This window comes from Misgurnus anguillicaudatus, chromosome 9, assembly GCF_027580225.2.
Source record: "Misgurnus anguillicaudatus chromosome 9, ASM2758022v2, whole genome shotgun sequence".
NCBI lineage: Eukaryota > Metazoa > Chordata > Actinopteri > Cypriniformes > Cobitidae > Misgurnus > Misgurnus anguillicaudatus.
The window spans coordinates 12,912,712-12,929,949 of NC_073345.2; the positions used below are offsets into that span (position 1 = coordinate 12,912,712).

Consider the following 17,238-nt stretch of genomic DNA (forward strand, 5'->3'; position numbering starts at 1 on the left):
AGTAACCAAAGACAGCATATGTTATTGTTGAAATAAAAATTTTTTAATGTGCAACATACATTTTTATACAAAACTGATACAAATTGTAAGCCCCAGCATTAGGGGCTTAAAATTAATGAGACATTTGTTCAATATAAATGTTATAATTATGCTACTTAAAAACTTTTAACTTGTATTTTAAAAGTAGTGATACTTATACACAAAATGTTTAAAAGAAAGCCTTTAAATATAAATAACTTTCAATAATTTTTATAACATATATATATATAGTAAAAAAAATCTGTCCATTTAGTATTGAGTAATGATTTGTTTAGGCAACACAAACAACGATCCTAGCAATTGTTAAACTTGGCCAAAAATTTTTTTCTGTTTTTTAACAGACTGTGAAAACCAAATCAAACCATCAATTGCAGTGCATTATTTCTTTTGTCTGAAAATAAGATCTGATGAAATCCAACTACTTTTGCATGCTTGTACATAGAAATAGTGTAATATAACAAATACAAAAGTGCTATTTTGAGATGTATTGTTTTGCAACAGTACGTAAGCAATAGATTTCATCAAAAAAATTTAAGCACTGTCTTTATTTTCCTCTGACAACAGAGCTGGAATGAAATGCTGGCCGTCCATTGTTTACCGGATCAATGAGATGTATAATCAGACAGTGGTCTGCATGAGCTCATGCTCTGAGGAAGAGGAGAGAGAATGTGATGAAGCTCGTTTTAGCTTCTCCACTCTCTTCTGAAGCTCTGATCTCAGAATCAATAACTCTTTAAAACTCTGATGAACCGGAACCTGAGATAGATAGAGAGACAGTGGCATATTTAGGAAATATATGTAAATTAAATACAAAAATGTTAGTTATTAAATGTCAAGCATCCTTGTAATCTCACCTGTGGTCTCATGTGAGGGTTCCAGCGTACGTAATAACTCACCCAAAGCTCCAGATGCCTTAAACTGGCTACTGGATACAAAACATGATGCTCATAGTTTACATACAGAGGGTTTGTGAAGTCTTCAACCTGACTGTTAACATATGACCACAGAGACACAGTCTTACTATAAACCTCCTGCAAAAAACACAGCAAAGTTATTCAATATTACTTGTTTTCCATTGATTTTGTCATGGTAAACACACGTCTGAGACATTGAATATACTGTATATTTATTATAATATTTGAATTACCGCCCACTGGTGTCATCGTGTTTGAAATAGAAATGTGGGAGCTGTATGTTATCATTCATTAAAACTCAAGTTTCCATAACTACTAAGGAAAAATAAAATACCTACAGTGAAAATTGGTATATAATTTCTTTTCTTTTTTTGATTATTAAATGATGTGATGCATGGATGTGTATGTGTATACCTACGCGTAATAGACACTGATATATGTAGGCATTTTATTTTTTTATCTTAATATTTTCTTTTATGTTTTAATATAACAGGGGTCTGTACCCTAATAGTGCACTTATTGCCTCCGGCCTCGTGCCTCTGGCCTAATCACAGCCATGCTAATATAGAGTCATATGACATGACTACTGGAGCAATATTGCTTATTGCTTTAGTAACAAACAGTGTTTTTGGCAGTGACATTCAGACAAATAACGTTTGACATCACAGTGAAACATATGATAACATAAAAAACAATTAAAAAAACAATGAAGTACCATTAAAGGGATAGTTCACCCAAAAATGAAAATTCTGTCATAATTTACTCACCCTTAAAGGGACACTCCACCTCTTTCAAAAATAGGCTAACCCTCCAGCTCCCGTAGTTTTAAACATTTGATTCTTACCGTTTTGGAATCCATTCAGCTGATCTCCGGGTCTGGCGCTAGCACTTTTAGCATAGCTTAGCATAATCCATTGAATCTGGTTAGACCATTAGCATCAAGCTCAAAAATAACCAAAGAGTTTTTATATTTTTCCTATTTAAAACTTGACTCTTCTGAAGTTACATCGTGTACTAAGACCGACAGAAAATTAAAAGTTGTGATTTTCTAGGCAGATATGGTTAGAAACTATACTCTCATTCTGGCGTAATAATCAAGGACTTTGCTGATGTAACATGGCTGCAGGAGGCGCAATGATACCACGCACTGCCCGAAAATAGTCCCCTTAGCATTTTTCAATAGCAGGGGACCATTTTCGGGCACTGCGCAACATCATTGCGTGGTAGCGCCAGACCCGGAGACCGGCCGAATGGACTCCAAAACGGTAAAAATCAAATGCCCAACTCCAAGGGGAGCTGGAAAATGAGCATACCCTCAAAAAAAGTGGGGTGTACCTTTAAGTTGATACAAACCTGCATTCACCTCTTTATTCCGATGAACACAAAGGAAGATATTTTAAGCAATGTTTGTAAGATAATAATTTTAGAGCACCACTGACTTCCATAGTATTTTTCTTTACTACTATAGAAGTCAATGGTGCTCCTGTTTCCTGCTTGATTACAAATATCCTCCTTTGTGTTCAGCAAAAAAACAGAAATCCATACAGGTTTGGAACAACTTAAGAGTAATGACTGAATTTTCATTTTTGGGTAAACTGTCCCCCTAAAGCACATAAATAACTGCAGTTGATCTTGCCTTTGAGACTCGCTCTTGCTCGCTGTTAAAGAGAAACGTCCCAAACAGGCAGCTGTACAGGTGATCGAGAACAGTGATGAGAAACAACTCGTTGAATTCAAATGCAGAGGGAAACTAAAGAGAGAACAAAAGAACAAAGTTTGACTGCCGGGCACATGCCACTTAATTTAAAGACAGTTTAAGATACACCACTGCTTGAGTCAATGTCGCCATGTCGGTCTGGATGGGATGCTTAAGCAAATACAGCAATGCTATGAAACTTTGGGGCAGTCAACATACAAGTGCCTTAAATGACGCAGAGGGCGACTCACCTGTCGGGTCATCTGCCAGACACAGTCTATGAACTGCACAAAGAGAGGAGAACGCTCAGAGTTGGCATGATTCCCATCTCCATGTCCAACACGCTGAAAGATAGAAAGACACAGGTAAAAAACCATAAGAGCAAACTTAATACACTTTAAAGGGCACCAATTATGCAAATTTTTTACTATATGCAATATAAGTCTCCCAGCTGTAGACAGTAATGGTTTCTCTTGGTTCATATGAAATTATTTTGATGTGTAAGTCGCACCTGAACTTAAGTTGCAGGACGTGCCAAACCATGAAAAAAGTGTGACTTATAGTCTGGAAAATACGGTATGTAGTTTTAGTTCAAAAAAGCCCACAGATTATTTAATTTCCAAAATGCCCCTACTTGGGAGGCAAAAAGCTCTGTTTTTGTGTCTGTACCTTTAAATGCAAATTAGCTACTTTTTAGACCCAGTGAATAAAATTTCACACATAAAATTTCATCCCCACCCCTGTGAATTTTAGGATCAGTCTTTACTGACCGAGGCAAATCGATGTCCGAAGCTCAGCCACTCTTTCTCCAGCAGCACTTGGAAACCCCTGAGCGATCGATAGTGACCATCTAGCATAAGCATGGCCAGAGAGGTGAGCTGAGCCGTGCGGTCCCATCCGTCACTGCAGTGGACCACCACAGACGTCTTTCCAGACTCGATTCGGTCTGCGATACGTACGGCGCCTGCCAGCAAGAGCTACACAAAAAAACCGTTTCAGTAAGTATAAAGATTAAAAGAACTGTTTAATTTAAGGGGCTGGATTCTCACCCTGATGTATTCCAGCCAATGTGTGGAGTCCACAGATGAGAACCAGTGTTGTTGGTCGATTGCAGGGTACACCACTTCTTTAAGTTTCCTCAGGGATTCTCGCATCACGTGAATGTTGGGGATCTCCAGAAAGTTTAGCTCCACGTTTATGTAGAAGCTCTCATTCTCGTATCCTCCATCTTTGGCCTTTAAAAGAGGAGGCAGTCAACACTGTATGTGCACTATATCGGTTAAAAGTGCATTATGTAACTTGTGCAAGAATCTCTTGACAATAATGCAATATATTATACCCAACTTATTTATCAGTCGTGTATACAGACCTTACAAAATGAACTGTATTGTTTTTATTACCTTACAAAGAACCGTTTATGTACAATGAAATGTATATGCAACGCGGGTCCCCTTACATGAAAGTCACCATTTTGCACTGCCATATTTCTACAGTAGCTCTAAATTGGGCTGGACGATATGGTCAAAAATTTATTCATGATATATTTCTTAATTTTTGTCAATACGGTAGAAATATGATAACGGTATACACATGAAAAAAGCCTGAGAAAAAACTGCCAAGAATGCCCAAAATAAATGTCAGTCCCAAAAACAAACCTTTAAAAAATTAATTTGCCAAGTCTATGAAACATCCTCCTAAAACTTTATCATATTTAAAATGAAAAAGGTTTAAATATATTAATGTTCAACTTTCATTTGTGTTTAGCCTTAATACAAAAAAAAAGTGATATCACTGTTCAATAAACAAGACTTATCTTAATAATCTATCAGGCTTATCTTAATAATATTATATCATAAGGTGCACCCTGAATGTCAGTAAGTGATAAATGCTGTAATGCAGGGGTCTCAAACTCAAATAGGCTTGGTGACATTTCTGAGATCGACATCTCATAAGAGGGACGAAGAGCTAAAAAAAGTGAGTGAGGAGGTCAAACAATTCGACCTATAAGCCCCTCCTATGATGCAAATTTACATGTGAATGTCTCAGATGACTAGAATTTCACACAAGAATGAAGCGAATAAACTCAATGGGGCGGTTTCCCGGACCAGGATTAGCTTAATCCAGGACTAGGCCTTAGTTTAATTAGGAAATATAACTAGTTTTAACAAATATGCCTTACTAAAAACATTACCTGTGTGCATTTTGAGGTAAAACAAAGGGCCCTGATGTATTTTAAGATATGTCAGTGCAAGTTGTTTTCAGTTTGGAGAGCTCTTAAAAGTGTTTGAGTCTAGGACTAGTCTAATCCCTGTCCGGGAAACCGCCCCAATATGTTTAAGCGTCCAACTACGCACGAATATCTGTTTTGAACGCAGAGTAAAAGATTCAGTTTAACCTGGTAGTTGCAGTTTTGGGACATTGTTTTTATAGCTGATTGATCATATTCCTAAATCCAGCTTGACCACCTTATACTATTATGATGATCAGCAGCAAATAAAAATAAAATATAAAAAAATATCTTAAAATGGATTTCTAGCAAATATTTAGTGAGACCATCTCAGTCAATCCATCTTAACAAGTCGAAATATTCGTTTTCTCTTCTTCAAATTGCATGTAGGCCAGCATACACAATGCTGTGTTGTTATTAGTAAATCAAACATGATTTGACATGCTAGCATTTCAGGAATATCTATTACACATCTGTCATTTCCATCCTAAACTCAACCTCCAAAAATGTACAAGCCTCATCTCGTCCTCAGTTTAATGCTTGAGTCATTCATTAACATTGATACTGTATATTACAGCATCTTATTATAACAAAACATCTACAGTACTGTGCAAAAGCCTTAGGCCACCATGCTACCATTAGATTTGTTGTTTTTGCAATTGAATAGTGATCATATATAATTATTTCTCTTTATTAGAATACTACCAGAAAATACAGGAAATGTGTATGTAGTATTAAAAACAGTATAAAAATGTAAACTGATGTATCAAGTATACAATAGCAGGCAGCTACTGGATCTCTTAAACCTTAATAAAATTAAATCCTAATTTCTAATTCTAATCGAATGACTTCAGGACTTCAGTCTTCTCAAAAAGCTCAAGATGTGTTTCGTGCCAAGAGAGGTCACACTAAATACTCACTGATGCCTGAAGACATTAAGTTCTGAAAATTGTTTTGTTTTTAATTTTGTGTATACATTTCCTGTATTTTCTGTTTGTATCTTAAAAAGGAGTGAAAAATAAATAAATATGGATGGACATTAAAACTTTACTAAAACAACAAAGCTGGTGGTGGTGGCTTTTGCACAGTACTGTATATATGACCCTGGATCACAAAACCCCATACGGGTATATTTGTAGCAATATCCAACAAAACTTTTGTCATTGTATGAGTCACAATTATCTATATTTTTCAATGCCTTAAATCATTGGAATATTAAAGGATTAGTCCATATTCTTAAAAGAAAAATCCAGATAATTTACTCACCACCATGTCATCCAAAAGTATGTCTTTCTTTGTTCAGGCGAGAAGAAATTATGTTTTTTTGAGGAAAACATTGCAGGATTTTTAAAATTTTAATGGACTTCAATAGAGCCCAACACTTAACACTTAATTCAACACTTAACAGTTTTTTTCAACGGAGTTTCAAAGGACTATAAACAATCCCAAACGAGGCATAAGAGTCTTATCTAGCAAAACGATTGTCATTTTTGACAATAAAAATTACAAATATACACTTTTAAAGCACAACTTCTCGTCTAGATCCGGTCGTGATGCGGTAGCGTGACCCGACGCAATACGTCATCACGTCAAGAGGTCACAGAGGATGAACGCGAAACTCCGCCCCAGTGTTTACATGTGTTGAGAAAGAGGACCGGTCCTACGTTGTTGTATGTCAACTGATACTAATGAATGTCTTTGTGGCAGTTTATTGTTTACAATGCTCCGCAAATGTGCGTTTTATATATGTAACACGTGACCTCCCTACGTCACTACGCATTTACGTTACGTCGCGCTGGACCGGACCTAGACGAAAAGTAGTGGTTGTACATACAGTAGCGAAAAGTACATATTTTTTATTTTCCTTGTCAAAAATGACAATCGTTTCGCTAGATAAGACCCTTATGCCTTGTTTGGGATTGTTTATAGTCTTTTGAAACTCCGTTGAAAAAAACTGTTAAGTGCTGAGTTAAGTATTAAATGTTGGTGTCTATTAAAGTCCATTAAAATTAGAAAAATCTTGCAATGTTTTCCTCAAAAAACATAATTTCTTCTCGACTGAACAAAGAAAGACATCAACATTTTGGATGACATGGTGGTGAGTAAATTATCTGGATTTTTCTTTTAAGAAAACGGACCAATCCTTTAAGTAAACAATGTTTTGTACATTTCATACAGGAAATATATATAAAACGTTTTTATCATTAATATTATGTGTTGCTTAGGATTTCATTAGGACATTTTAAAAATGAGATTTTTTTACCTTCAGATTCAAGATTTTTTTCAAGAGTTGTATCTTGAACAAATATGGCAAAACCAAATATCCTAACAAAACACACCAATGGTAAGCTTATTTATTTATAAAAAAATAAATGACTTATGGTTTTGTGGTCAAAGGTCACATTTTATGTTTATTAAAATGCCATTTCTTACTTTGTTGGTGTCAGCCACAGTGCTCTGTCGAGCATCATATATACACAGCTTGTGAGATTGAGCGTTGGCGTCAAGTATTGTCTGCAGGTAGCGCTCATCCTCTCTGCAGCGACGGTCTGAGGGTCCCACCTGTGGCTGACCACAGCGAACTATAGCAGCCTGACTCTCGGGATGAATCCAGGACAGCACCTGACACAATAATCAGAATAATTATCATATTGTAATGCAGGGGCTGGCCATAAACACTCACTGTTATAGCATGTAAAAACAGCAAAGAAACATGAAGTAATGTGAAAATGCAGAGCATTATGTATCCTCATGCCAAGATGAATAACTATATATATTTATACCATGTGCTATTGAATGCTTTATTCTGATTGGTTGATGTTTCGCAGATGTTGGTTATTTTTCTGTACAATGCACACCTAACCAGACAAATCAGGGCTCCAGACTGCCACCAAAATTTGAGAGTGTGCCACTGAATTTTACATCCAGTTGCACATGTGCGACCAGTAAATTTGACCTTTTTTGTGATGTGACACTGAATTTGAAAACAGTACTTTCTGCATCTATCATTAAAGTATTTATTCGTAATAAAGTGGAAATAAGTAGAAATGTGAATATTTGAATAGCATGTTGATTTACAGTGTGTGCCCCTAAATTTTCTGGTTGTGCCCCTAAAATTTTCAGTTGGGGGCCACTGTGCTCCTAGTGAAAAAAGTTAGTCTGGAGCCCTGCAAATGTCTAAAAATAACCATCAGAGTGATGTTTGTGGTGACCGTATAAGCAGAATAATTGACTCCGGTCCTTTGAATTTAAAAAAGTAAATGCACACTGCTTTACGTCATTACCACTTTAGTTGTGCATTATTTTCGATAATTCAATGGCCCGTCATCAATTATTCCTTACATAAACAACAGATTGGTTACATAAATGTACAAAATAGGACAAATTGAGGAGGCTCACAGGGAAACGGCGTTTGGCTCTAAAGGCTGCCACTCTCTTCAGCTCGTCCTCTGTGACGTTTGAAGGTACGACCAGAAGTGCTGGGTACGTCTCACACACTTCATAATTGCTGTTGACTTTACTGATAATCCAGCTCTCATTCGGCAGACCCTGCCAAATAATTCAAAGAAATTATTTGAATTACAAAATGTGCATTCCTTATATTCTGTCTGTTTATGCACATTATCTTGCTGTTTATCAGAATTTTATTTAGAAAAACATGTTTTAATTCTGTGCTAAACAAAATAAATGAGTTTACAGTATACAAACTGATACTATAAATTGCGTAGAATTTATATACTCATGTATTAGGGGTCTTACTGGTTTATACCAAAAAAGGTCATCAAATCGACAGCTCTTATATAAACCTAAATGGTTATCTATTGTCTGTGAGAGGAAATGTGATAGATTTTACCTGTCTCTTGTACTCAGAGACTGGGTCATAGATCTTCCAGCCGTCTTCTGGAAACTTCTCTCGATATTTAAAGGCAAAGAGAGGCTAAGAGCAAAGAGAATTCATATTTGAACAAGCCAAAATATTTGACATAATATGTACTGTGCTGTGAAATATAGCATGTCAGTGTGATTCCTCTTACCAGGTAGTGGGACAAAGGAAATGCATACTTTGACAGTATTTCAAACACCTCCAAATTACTCTGTCCTTCTTTTCTGTAAGCAAATCGGGGGTTCCTCAAGTCCTATAAAAAAGCAAGTAAATAAGTCAAACATGTGCATTAAAAGAAGTGTAATATGAAAGACAGAAAAGAGTCTTTTACCTTGCAGACGATCTCCAGTCCCTGATTGTTTTCTCCATGACTCTGAACAGCGATGGATTCAAGCCTGCTTACGGCTCCAAGATTTACATCCAACACAAAGGGAGGATCCTTTATACCAAACACAGCGTTAATAACAACCAAAACATGCATACAAAACATTTAATTTAATCAAAGGCTATGTTTACACAACAATGATGTAAAGAAAAGCGGAAAAGATTTCCCTTTGCATTTATGAAAAATGTGGCTGTTTTAACTTCTGTTAAAAACTTTTACATTTACACGGATTTGCGGACACAACTAAATCCGCTGTATTACGTGTGTCACGCCAGTAGATGGCGATGTTACCTTGTAAAGAAACACTACAGTCCTGCGCACATACACATAAGTCAACAGAGAGATAAGTAATGCTGCGTTCACACCAGCCGCGGTAGAGGCGGCAAAGACTTGCTATTTGCGCGTAGTTGGACGCTTGAACATTTAAATCTACTCGCTTCATATGCGCGTGAAACTCTAGTCATTGGAGACATTCACGCGGAAATTCTTGTCATGGGAGGGGCTTCTGCGACTCCGCTAAGACACCGCTCGCTTTCTGTAATCACGTCACTACTACAGCAAGGTCCTAATTGATTAACGCGGCGTGGTTTAAATTTTTTAACTTGCGCGTTTCCCGCAGCAACGCTCAATTCGCATGGAGCGCCCCATCCGCGCCTTCTGCACCAATCCCGCCGCAGGATGCCTAATCGCGTCTTTGCATTGACTTAACATGTAAATCACTTGCGCTTGCCGCTGTCGTGAGCAATCCGGTCCCCCCGAGCGGTTCGGTCTCCCCTAGGACCCCGATTGGTATCTAGCACTAATGCCTGCTCAAAAATGTGTCATTGCAATATCTCGTCTGCATACGTGGCTAGCAAGCTAATTTTGTTGTACAAAATAGAAGCATAACATTTTAAAAAAATAAAAGTTAACTAAAAAATAATATAATAAACTAATATTCATGTTGCAGACACGTCAGTACTTTGTGTCATAATCTGCTTTACAAAAACAATACTTTTATTTTTTGTAAATTATTAACATACCTTACGGAATATATTTTTTAATAGTAAAAGTGTAGTAATCATTGCTTATAATTATAATTTAAATGTGTGATTCAACTATGTAGTAATCATGTTTTGTATAAGTAATTAATGAGTAAGTCATTGTATAAGTAGACATTCAAAAGTGGAAATGGTACACTATAATAATCTAAATAATAAAATGACATATGCAATGTGTAGATCTCCCACCTATAGCCTCATTTATATACTACTATATGAAACATATCATTTAAAAGACATTAATTGTAATTTTAACAAAGTTCTAACTACATAAATCATAACGCGATTTTGTAGGAATTGTAATAAGGCGCTAAGAAAACTACCCAAGAGGAGTTTTTTCAGCCAATGGAATCACGCGGGGTCCTAGGGGAGACCGAATTGCTCATGACACCGCCTATACCAGGTCTGGTGTGAACCCTACATAAGTGATAATGCACATGCAGCCGGATGTTATCGCAGAAATAATCCCAGACAGTGTGATCAGGACCTGACACGAAGCAGAGGGTCTTGTATCACACTGAAGGGCTTATTAAACAGAGGAATGCGTTACCCGAGCCAAACTCTTGAAGAAGAGCTTGAAGTCAGTGATGGTTAAGGTTCCCCTCACAACACCAGAAAAAGGACAGATATACATCACGTCTTTGGCTGTTGAAACACCAGAAAACATACAAAGTTGTCTACGGCTGAGATACACAACAGAAGCCACCACTAAAGACTACTAACTAAAATATCCTTATACTTTTAGCATTACCAAGACTAAACTTACTATTCCATAAATGAAAATCAGTTAATGAAATAAAAAAGTAACACATTTGATCTTATGACAAAAAGCTGTGATTGTTCTGGTAGGCCTGATCATGGGTTTGTTTGGTACAGCAGTGGAAAGATGTTAAACTTTAAATGTGCCGAGTATCTTACCAATAGCTTTGATAGATTCTCCAGGTACACATGGAGCTTCCTCCATCTGAGCCTGCTTATTTCCTTGTCTCAGTGCCTGTCAAAAGACAAACAAACATTTAATTTAATATTATTTCTTTATTTTGCCCATATATATATGCCATTTAACATTATATGAAAACTACATGATTATATGAAGTCATTATGCATTACGCTGGTAAAAATCCATATTCTGTGCAAGCCGCAATTGTGAAAAGTATACAGATGTTTACAATAAAAATGTTAACATGACCCAAAGATTAAGTTAGTACAATATTTACATTTTTAGAAGCCAAAATATTACCCTATCTGATTGTGAAAAACAAGCTAATTGTAACCTTAAACTTCAGTGTCACAGCCAACTTTTCATCAGTGATTATTAAACAACCTTGATGGATTTTACTGGAACTCAAAATCAAAATGATTTGTCTCTTTCAGTCTGATCATTTCTAAGTGCATGGTTGCATAAAGGCCCACAACGTGCAGGAAGGAAAATCAGATGGGAATGGGTGGGGTTTGTGGATCTGTGGCTCCACCCACAGTGACTGAGCTGTTTGGCAACATCATAGACACTGGGGAATAAAAGAATTCAGTCATTCTGTTTAAGCACGGCTGCGGGACAACGGCAGCACTGTTGACATCCAGCGGCTTGACCTTCACCCAGACAAAAGATCTTTGGAGATCTGTTCAGAATTATGCTAATAAAGCCTTGGAAAGATGACACGGGGTGGTGACATTTCATAGGGACATACAAGTCAGAAACATGTGTACAGTCTCAGTACTGAAGAGTAAAAGATATTCCAGAAGATTTATCAGTAACATGGATATAAACTTTAATGTAAATGTATAAAAGAAAACTAATGCACTTACAATGAAAGCCTATATAAAAGTGCTGCAAGTATTTACCTTTTATCAAAATCATTCAAAAGTCTGAACTCGTGTCTTGATCAGCAATTAAAATGGATGTAACTCTAGTCACAAAGAGCAAATCCCATGCACAATGATTACTTTATGTCTGTAAAATATGACTCCTCTACATGGTACTTAAAATGTTAGACAATTTTACGATTCAAACAACATAATAGTTCACAGGAATGCATGTAAGTGGTTTAGGAAAAATGTGACCTCTGCATTCCTCTGTCGTGCTGGACTGCAAGGCTTCTTTTGCAAGTACATTTCAATTTTTTTATAAACGAAGAGGTAGTTATGAATACCACATTTTTAAGTTGAATTTACCCAGAATATTCCACCTGTTGCTTTTATATTTCACATGTTTTTGTGTATCTGTCCAAAAACCTTATCTTTAATCTTCATTTAAAAAAAAGTGACCACTGCATTTTTCTGGTATGCTGAAATGCAAGACTTTCGCAATATGGCACTTTAAATCATACTTTTAAAAATTAAGAGCTGGGGATAAATATCACATTTTTAAGTTGTACATTTTTTTATGTATTCTTGATGTTTTTGTGCATCAGTGTTGGTTTTTATTCATGTACATAATCTATTGGATACACGTGAGCGTGCATTTTAAGCTACAGTATTTTCCGGACTATAAGTCACACTTTTTTCATAGTTTAGCGGGTACTGGAACTTCTAGTCAGGTGCGACTTATATGTCAAAATCATTTCATATGAAACAAGAGAAACCATTACTGTCTACATCCGTGAGAGTCCCCTCTATGCTGCTCCTGTATTTATATAATTCAATGGATTCAGTGATGTGGAATGACTTTGGGACCTTTTTGAACTTGATTTGGCTTGTCGTGTTAATTTAGCCTATTCAAACTCCCAGGTATGTCCTGTATGCTATTGTGTATCGTGTAAATAACTTTTTATGATACTTTAACATGTACGGACACCTATTCAGCTTGCTGTTCTGTGTGCTATTGTTTAGTTGAATAACTTGCCTTTCCAGATTAAATGTCTGTTCTTCGACTTGGATTTTGTGAAATCATTTTCTAAATAAACGTGATGTATAGTCCAGTGCGACTTATATATGTTTATTCCTCTTCAAAAGGCATTTTTGACTGATGCGACATATACTCCGGAGCGACTTATAGTCCGGAAAATACAATAACCATGTCAAGAGATACACACTATACACTATACACAGACACAGAAGAGACTTGCCGAAGGGGAGGCAGTCTGCTGAGGGTCAGTTTCCGAGAGAAATCCTTTAACTTCCACATCACAGTCCTGTACCAGAAAACACCACAACACCATAGAGACAGAGAGAAATCAAGGATGAGAAGGAAAACAGAGCAGAAACATTACAGGTTACGTAACTATACCAGCAGTCAAATCTTTCATGCAGGAGTAATAAAGTGATAGTGTCTAATAAAGGGGTCATGTACATTTTTATTAGAGATGTACCGATGGACGGGCCAGAGACGAGAATTGGCCGATATAAAGCATGAAGGTCTTGACCGGTAACCAGCAGGTCAGTTTCACAACATTCTGATTCCTAGCCAGTCCTTTTGTTGCCAATTGCTCAAGCAATAACGTCACAGCTACACGCACACTCCAAGTGGAAGCAGCACCCACCCTGTTATCCAACAGCTGCATTAATTTACGCGATCAGTTTTACATAAACACAGCGACCCAAACCACCCGTGCCTATATTGATTGCATAGTAACTTTGTCGCACATCCGTCGTTTCAACCATATAGTAGATGAAGTCACATAGGGGGTGGAGTACTAACTAATCTGTTAAAATTGCATCTAAAGACTGCTCTTGTTGTATTGTTTTGGTTCTCTGTTGTTTAATACGAAATATTTAATTAAATCGCAAGTTTACTTTTACGTCACTCATCCCAAGGATTCCCAAGGGTCTTAAAACCTCATAGCTCGGCACACATGCAGTTATCAAAAACTTTTAGCTTTAATTCTCATTACAAACAAAAGAGCTTGTTATAGTTGTGCGTAGGTCCTACGTCATAGGTTCCGCGTCGGTTTTCATTTATACTTTTGCGTCGTCGTCTGCGTCTGTGCAAGTTAACCCACAAACGAAGAAGAAACAGCAACTTGTTGTGTATTATTTGAGAAGACCATGATGGAAGTAAATACACAACGACTTGTGTTGCAGTTTGAATTAAATCACTCCTCAACTTGGCCCATCTTTGTTTTCACCGTCGCAAACGGAAATACCCATGACGTAGGGCTGTAACGATTAATCGTGTGTCCCATTAAAAATGCCTGTCTGAAACCGAATCTGAATCGCAAGGCTGCGATTATGTGTTTCACGCACAGCTTGTGCGTGTACTACAGCATTTGGTCAGTAGGAAGTCCTTATCAATCTAAAATCATTATGAGTCTGAGTCGTTTACAACGTGCATTTAAAAAAGCAACACTCGTCAAGCACAATCATTCAAAATATTCTTTATTTTCATGAAAATACCTGAAACAATTTGAAGAACAGCGATATAAATGTAATCCTGTAGACATTTCCTGGAATAGCGTTTGTAACGCTACTTCTTCTGTGGCACAAAGCGAGTTTCTGCATGAGAGCGCCCCCTGGCGTTCGGATGTGCCGGGATTTCACCGTAATTCCTTCAAATTCATTCATTGAGAAAACACGCATTTGCACGATTAATCGTTACAGCCCGTCTATGACACAGTTTTTTTACCTGATGGGAGAGGTTCTGGTGGACCAATCACAGCGCTTGCAGCCCGTGTAGACCTGACGCGCTGTTAAAAATTTTGCGAGGTGCACATCAGGCTACGGATAACCTACGGAGCTTACGCACGACTAAGAAATCGGGCTTAAGGGAGCGTGCACACCAAACTCACACTGACTTTGGTTGAGTGCTTTGGTTGCTATGGTACTTTTGTTTTGTTTATTTGTTGTTGAATAATGCACCGGTTGGTTGTGGTATTTGTCCCGCGCCTCCTCCAGTATGATTGGACGGCAAAGTGAGAAGTGACATTGATGAGCTGAGCGTTTGACTGAACGTTTTCAGCACGGAAAAACAAAACAGTAGCGATCACGGTTTGGTTTGGATAGTGCGAGTGCGCCCATAATGTCAGTGAGCCTGACTGAGTTTCAGTGCATCATTAATTTTATCATTCATGGTTTCAAGAACTTTTTCTATTGTATTGTGACCCACGTTTGATTTTTTGGAGCGAGATATTATGCACTCAATAAATGGTCTTTACAGAGGAGACTGAGTAAATCATCAGTTCTGAGTACTACGGTCCTATGTGTGTTCATAGTACAATTAAGTCTTTAATCTCAAATAATTAATAAACATCTCATGACATCTCATAATATGACCCCTTTAATAAACAGAAACAGAAAGTGCCCGAACCAGTCAGAAGTTCTGCATGAATAACAGAGGAGTTGATCTCATTTTATAAGAAATCTCAATTATTTTTTGCTTTATTTTCTGTAGGGGTTCAATCTTCAGCTGGCTGGCAGGAGCAGCCACTGGCGGGTCACGTGACCTGCCACTCAACCACTGGCGGGTCACGTGACCTGCCACTCAACCACTGGCGGGTCACGTGACCTGCCACTCAACCACTGGTAGGTCACGTGACCTGCCACTCAACCACTGGTGGCTGCCACTGGCAGCCTTTATTTTAATGCTTGGCCTTTAAATCATCCAAACAGTTTTTGGATGTGTATATTAATGGGAATATAAAGACAGATAATAAAGATAAAATGACATTAATTCATACGCAGTGATTTCATGATAAAAACAGCAGTTGTGCGTTTACTCTTGAAGAGAGTTGGCCTGTATTATAAGCTTTGGGTGGAGATCTCTGGCAAAGCATGAAAATAAAACCACAAACCTGTTTTGAATTAGTGAGCATTTACCCGTTTAATTTTGTCATATTGTTTACCTCTATATGAAGTTTCTGTACCATTGCTACAGTATATTCTACCTAACTTAGTAAATAAAAGTGAATAACTGGGTACACCAGGGTGCATCAGTTTTATTAAACACCTAAATAAGTGTGAAATCAAATACAGTAAATGTGAATACCTTGTACTCTCTGGAGATCATATCTGAGCTGATGGCTCCTGAGATCTGACTTGACATTGTGGCTGCAATCAACTGTTTGCACCATTCAACATGAGCTCCTGTGGGACTTTAACACACGTGCAATAAGAGTTAGTGAGTGTAAACATCCGGTGTACATCAAAAGTACATTTAGTTCTGAAAAGGGAGAATTGTTTCAATGCATATATGCTGTTTTACTCGTTGTACGCATATTTTTATACTGAGGGTGTTTTGTTGCGTGAAAATGTGTTAGTTTGGCGCGTGTCTATCAATATACTGTATATGCGCCGTTATAGTTTGACGCGTCTTACAAGACGATATAAATGGTGTTATACGATGTTGTAGTTTGACGCGTGTCTTTCTGTAATTAACTTATATGTTGTTATACTGACCGTTTTTTTACTTTGACGCGTCTTTATTCGTATTATGTGCTGTAATACTAGCTGTGATGTTGTAGCGGTTTGGCGCGTGCCTGTTAGTGTACAGTTATAACAGTGCTGTACATTCAAGATGAATCGTTAACAGTACAAAGTATGTTTACGCTGTCGTATTTTGACGCCTCTTTATCAGTGTACAATATGTGCTGTTATCTGCACTGACCTGTCTGGAGTTTCAGCGCTTAACTGCACGGAGCTCGATCGCGTGTCCATCCTCCACAGTGACTGACAGAAGATCGATATCGCGCTATGCGGCGACTGTGTCGCATATCCATCGATGCTTCTTCTTACAGATCTCCCCCAAACTTTACGACTCTCCCACAAGCGAAATCACGAATCCTACAATGAAGGCTTTGCTCATACATACCAATTAGATCTGAGGTCTCATTCTTCCAATGACAACGGACAGCTAATGTATATTAATTAGGGAACGCTGACGTTGCGTGATAATCTTCCAATAGCATAGATGAACATGAATAGTAATCATGAATATTAAAATACAGAAGTCACTCCCCTCTCTTATTTGCCACGCCAGCGCTGATAAAAACTACAAACTACATTTCCCAAAAATCAATTATTTGTTATTTAAGAAAAAAATGAAACATTATGGTAATTTTTGGTTTGTAAAACTGTGAATCAAAACGCACTAGATCTCTGTGTTACGTTTTTAAGGCTATTT

The 17,238-nt window shown here is 37.4% G+C and overlaps 1 protein-coding gene across 4 annotated transcripts; it reads right to left on the bottom strand.

The window, feature by feature from the left end:
- Positions 1-407: 407 nt before the first annotated feature.
- On the bottom strand, positions 408-16,948 carry mtmr1b (myotubularin related protein 1b). Of its 4 annotated transcripts, none has more exons than XM_055179865.2 (16): positions 16,723-16,948; positions 16,105-16,202; positions 13,250-13,315; positions 11,103-11,178; positions 10,735-10,829; positions 9,091-9,198; positions 8,911-9,012; positions 8,730-8,813; positions 8,276-8,425; positions 7,310-7,498; positions 3,699-3,884; positions 3,420-3,626; positions 2,901-2,993; positions 2,590-2,703; positions 894-1,070; positions 408-795 (listed from the first exon to the last, which is right to left on the bottom strand). In XM_055179865.2, exons 2-16 carry the CDS (start codon positions 16,159-16,161, stop codon positions 658-660), a joined length of 1,842 nt encoding a protein of 613 aa, XP_055035840.2. In that variant the 5' UTR covers positions 16,162-16,202; positions 16,723-16,948; the 3' UTR covers positions 408-657. The 4 variants fall into 4 exon arrangements, with proteins under 4 accessions (XP_055035840.2, XP_055035838.2, XP_055035841.2 ...); XM_055179863.2 differs by having other exon boundaries at positions 16,105-16,210; XM_055179866.2 differs by lacking the exon at positions 13,250-13,315.
- Between the last annotated feature and the right edge of the window lie 290 nt (positions 16,949-17,238).

Coding starts and splice junctions, on each gene's coding strand:
- mtmr1b (XM_055179863.2), bottom strand. CDS start 16,772: ATGGACACGCGATCGAGCTCCGTGCAGTTAAGCGCTGAAACTCCAGAC. Junction 16,211..16,722: donor AGCGCTGAAACTCCAGACAG/GTCAGTGCAGAT, acceptor CGTGTGTTAAAG/TCCCACAGGAGCTCATGTTG. Junction 796..893: donor ACCCTCACATGAGACCACAG/GTGAGATTACAA, acceptor TATCTATCTCAG/GTTCCGGTTCATCAGAGTTT.